The 1,719-nt window shown below is 48.1% G+C and overlaps 1 protein-coding gene across 2 annotated transcripts in view; it reads left to right on the top strand.

Annotated features, from left to right (window-relative positions):
- The window catches only part of Ano9 (anoctamin 9), an 18,850-nt gene that overhangs the window by 7,722 nt on the left and 9,409 nt on the right, over nucleotides 1-1,719 (top strand). For both annotated transcript variants that reach the window (XR_003844656.1, XM_021207312.2), the window contains exons 2-4: nucleotides 805-870; nucleotides 1,075-1,200; nucleotides 1,319-1,455. Coding sequence is in view for 1 of the 2 variants with exons in the window: in XM_021207312.2 (XP_021062971.1) it covers nucleotides 805-870; nucleotides 1,075-1,200; nucleotides 1,319-1,455 (329 nt within the window). In the remaining variant the exon portion in view is untranslated. The remainder of the gene's footprint in view (nucleotides 1-804; nucleotides 871-1,074; nucleotides 1,201-1,318; nucleotides 1,456-1,719) is intronic.

The following is a 1,719-nucleotide window of genomic DNA, read 5'->3' as shown; positions in this document are numbered from 1 at the left end:
TCTCTCTCTCTCTCTCTCTCTCTCTCTTTGGTTTTTTTCAAGACAGGGTTTCTCTGTATAGCCCTGGCTGTCCTGGAACTCACTTTGTAGACCAGGCTAGCCTCGAACTCAGAAATCCGCCTGCCTCTGCCTCCCGAGTGCTGGGATTAAAGGCGTGTGCCACCACGCCCGGCCTGACTCTTCTTTTTTTAAAGGAATGATTTATTTGTTTTATGTTTATGATTATGCTGCCACTGTCTTCAGACACTAGAAGAGGGCATCTGATCCCATTACAGATGGTTTTGAGCTGGGAATTGAACTCAGGACCTCTGGAAGAGCAGTCAGTGCTCTTAACCGCTGAGCCATCTTTCCAGCCCCCTCTTCGGACTCTTTATTTATTTTTTTCTTGTTTTTTTTTTTTTTTTTTTTTTTTCCAAGTCAGGGTTTCTCTGTGTAGTCCTGGCTGTCCTGGAACTCAGACTGTATACCAGGCTGGCCTCGAACTCAGAACTCTGCCTGCCTCTGCCTCCCAAATGCTGGGATTAAAGGTGTGCGCCACCACTGCCCGGCCACCCTCTTCGGACTCTTAAAATGTGGGTAGCTGGTGTCTTCTAGCTCTCCAGCTATCGGAAGCACTGACCTGCATCACCTTGATTGTCCCGAGGTTGCCATTTCCTACCCATCTAGTGTTCACTGAGTCTCTCCAGCCTGGAGCAGAATAGGGAGTCTCACTCCCTTGAGTGCCCATGGACCTGCTCAGAGAATGTAGGAAGAGGCTTGTGAGGGGCTTACCTAACCGTCTCCCCATCTTTTTCTGTCTCCCAGGATGATGAGAGTTCCCAGATCCTTGTGGGAGACCACTTGCCGTTGATGGAAATGGGCAGTTGTAAGGTAGGTCTGCTCAGACCTCCCAAACTGGATTCCACCTACTCTGTGTATCCCGTGCTTGGTTGTGGTCCCACACCTTCTTCTATATCCCGTGTTCTATGCGGGGTTCCTGCCCCACACCTTCTTGTCTTGTGCTGGGTTCCAGGTTTACATTTCCTCCTATCTGTGTTCAGGGTTCTGTTCCTAGCCCATACCTTATTCCTCCAGCTCGAGGCCTCTGATCAATGGGACTGCGTCCTGGTGGCTGATCAACAGACTCAGAAAATCCAGAAGCATTTTCAGAAGCAACAGCAGTTCCTAAAAAATCTCGAGAGCAATGGCTTCCACTTCAAGGTGGGCTGGTTTGCTTCAGGGGCCAAGTCATAGGCCAGAGAGTCATGAGGAATGGCATGACGAGGGACAGGGGACAAGATGCTGGCTGTGGTTGAGTTCTTTTCCTGTGACTCTTAAGATGTTAAAGGACCAGAAGAAGGTGTACTTTGGGATTCGAGCTGACAGTGACGTCATTGACAAGTACCAGACTCTCCTCATGAAACCTGAAGATCCTGGCTCCAGAGACAAGCAGAACTTCAACATAGCTACCACAAGGTTAGGATGTATCCAGAGCCAGGCCAGGAGAACCCTTGCCTTGTGTCCAGGCAGGACAAGGGCCACATCCCATCTGTGTTAGGACAACAGTTCCATACAGTCTTAGTGTGGATGTCACAGGGGATCAGACCTGGTTCTGAACAAGCATCTGTGCCTCAGTTTCCATTTTGTTTTTTTTTTTGTTGTTGTTGTTGTTTTTATATATATATATAACTTTAGCCCTCACAATCTCCAGGTTAATTTATTTGCTCTTTTTTTTTTTTT

The sequence above is a fragment of the Mus pahari genome, chromosome 1, assembly GCF_900095145.1.
Source record: "Mus pahari chromosome 1, PAHARI_EIJ_v1.1, whole genome shotgun sequence".
NCBI classification, from domain to species: domain Eukaryota; kingdom Metazoa; phylum Chordata; class Mammalia; order Rodentia; family Muridae; genus Mus; species Mus pahari.
Note: the sequence above shows the minus strand (reverse complement) of the source record. Positions and strands in the feature narration are given on the sequence as shown.